General features: G+C 36.0%; 1 protein-coding gene across 1 annotated transcript in view; it reads right to left on the bottom strand.

The window, feature by feature from the left end:
- Positions 1 to 2,127, bottom strand: part of LOC119410974 (probable asparagine--tRNA ligase, mitochondrial) — a 3,633-nt gene extending 1,506 nt beyond the window's left edge. Inside the window, exons 1-7 of the mRNA XM_037677893.1 lie at positions 1,803 to 2,127; positions 1,015 to 1,124; positions 820 to 940; positions 584 to 724; positions 418 to 498; positions 212 to 306; positions 7 to 81 (exon numbers count right to left, since the gene is read on the bottom strand). Of these exons, the coding sequence (XP_037533821.1) occupies positions 7 to 81; positions 212 to 306; positions 418 to 498; positions 584 to 724; positions 820 to 940; positions 1,015 to 1,124; positions 1,803 to 1,958 (779 nt within the window). The 5' untranslated portion in view covers positions 1,959 to 2,127. The remainder of the gene's footprint in view (positions 1 to 6; positions 82 to 211; positions 307 to 417; positions 499 to 583; positions 725 to 819; positions 941 to 1,014; positions 1,125 to 1,802) is intronic.
- Between the last annotated feature and the right edge of the window lie 448 nt (positions 2,128 to 2,575).

Genomic DNA, 2,575 nt, shown 5'->3' on the forward strand with positions numbered 1-2,575 from the left:
AAAAACTCAGCCAGGTGGCGTCTGGTTTGGGAGTTCTCAGCTCGAAAAGTCGGCCCAAATGTGTAGACTCTAGAAAAAGCACTGCATGCAAACATGTGACATGAAAAAAATTTAAACCTACTTCATGACATAAGATAAATGAATCTTAGAAATTAGCAGATGATCATTTCAAGATTATTCTTTTGTTTTTTTTTACTATAGCTGATCTCACCCGGACATCACCTCCAAATGTAGCTGTCCCGACACAGTCAGGAAGGCCGGGAGAGAGAAAAAGTTCACGTCACCCACAAACTCTGGGCCTGAGGGCTGTGTGGAAAAAAACATTTTATTATCCAAACCTATGTTATTAATTCACTTTAGAGCTTAAGATAACCTAAAAAATGATTTATAGTATGTTTCTGTGTAATGCTCACTCACTTCAACTCTAAAAAGCTCCCCTGCTCCTTCACAGTCATTTGAAGTAATGATCGGTGTGTGAATCTGTACAAAGCCATTGTTCTGCGGAAAAATATGAAATAAATAAAACAAAACATTAGCATTTGCTCTTTACCGTGTTAAAATAAAACTCCTCTGAGTTTCCTACCTTGAAATATGAATGTATAGCTGTCGTGGCCTCACTTCGTACCCTCAGCAGAGAGCTGAAGGCATTTGTTCGACACCTCAAGTGAGGAAACTGGCGGATGTACTCAAGACTGTGTCTCTCTTTAATTTTAAAAGGAAAAGCCTAGAAGGGGAAAAAGAGAAGCAATATTAATTAGCGTTTTCTCTAACAGTAATATATGTTTTATAACACATTTATGATGAGTAGTGTGTTCCTACCACAGGATTACATTTTCCAACTACGTGAATCTGGTCTACTTCCAGTTCGACAGGCTGCTTCTGATGCGGGCTTTTCTTAAGAATACCTGAAACTTCAATGGCACTGCCAAATGTAAGCAACCTTAAATAAATAAAAAAAAGCTTAGTAGAAAAATAGGACAAATTGTTTTATGGGAATAAAATGGAACTACTTACGGATCATTCAGCTCTGCTCCAGCAACAACCTGCAGCGACTGCAAGGAGCTCCCATCATTTACATGGAGGAAAACATTCTTCTTCTGCAGTCTAACAGAGCGAACCCATCCCTGCAGCAAAAACGAAACAAAGAGCGTGGAGCTGCTGCTTCTGGAAATATAACAAAGTTGCCATAACCACACTGGTGGTAACAAAAGGTGGTGTTTTTCCACTTCTTAACTTTAAATAAAATTACATGAAAATATGAAAGAAAGAGCTAATACAAGAATAAACAATATATGGGGTCAATCATTCAGTCATAACTTAAAAGGGAAAAAGGAAGACGACTAAGACTTCAGCTTGGCAAATGCAAACAAATCAGAAATACAGAAATCTCTTTGTACAGATTTTAATTATTTTTATTTCTCGACAGTGAACAATTTAAAATTATTCAGAAAGCAGGTAAAAGAGCTGTTTCTCCATTTGCAGCAACAAGTGTGATATTTACTCATAAGACTATGATGCGTTCAAATGATTCATGTAAAATAGAATATCACATTTTACAGAAAAAATATGTCAATGTTTGGGGTGAGGGGGACACTAGCAGGGTATGTTTTGTGTGGGCAGTTGCACTTCTGTTACAAGAAAGAAAAGATACAAACAAGAGGTTGTTGGAAAAAAATTGAATTTATAAAGTTTTATCCTCAAATTAATTTACAACAAATTTAAACTTGAAGGGGATGTCAGCATGGCAGAAAGCACAGGTTTAGACATTAAGTGTAGATTTAAATGATAAACGTAATAGTTACCTGGATCTTAACATTTGCTCCCAGCCCAGTTCCAGAAAGTGCTTCAGATACTCTTAGTTTTACAGGAACATTGTTACAAAAATGCCGTAAACCGAACAAAATACCTCGATAAACTGATGAAACAGAGCGCGTCTTCTTAGCTACAGCCTGAAACATCGTGGCGAAAGCCACTTCTTCCGATAAAAATATAAAATAAATAAAATCTCTAACAGTTACGATAGCATGAATGCACTGAAAACGGCTTTTTTTTTTGTTTGTTTTAAAGATTTTGCTGTCAGTTGACTTTCATTTCTCACGTTGTTAACAGCCGAAAGCAACACTTCCTGTTACTGACTGACGTCATACGAACAATCCAGTCACGTGGGTCAAAATAAACCAATTACATTTTTCGCTTTGCCTCCAGTGCTGCTGGGACTTGTAGTTTTATTGGGAATTCTTGCATGGAGGTCTGACTGTATTTTTTTATTTATTTAATAAATAATGCTTCTTTATTATACAAAGTAATTGACAAAGAATATTTAAATTGACACAAGACGCAGGATAAAACTTGGCAAAAGGGCCTTCTCTTACTTCTCTCCTGTAACCTGGAATTTCTTGCAAAAAGATCTGAAGATGTCGACTTTGACCACTTTAAGGGATTTTAAACAAATGTTATGATCATTGCAAAAAAAACAATGCAGACAGGTTCCTGTTTTTAGTATTTTACATAGTTTTATAATGTGGCTTATTTTTGTTTCATTTTACATAATTTCTTTTATTTCAGGTCTCTCTTG

The sequence above is a fragment of the Nematolebias whitei genome, chromosome 6, assembly GCF_014905685.2.
Source record: "Nematolebias whitei isolate Nwh7 chromosome 6, NemWhi1, whole genome shotgun sequence".
Taxonomy (NCBI): domain Eukaryota; kingdom Metazoa; phylum Chordata; class Actinopteri; order Cyprinodontiformes; family Rivulidae; genus Nematolebias; species Nematolebias whitei.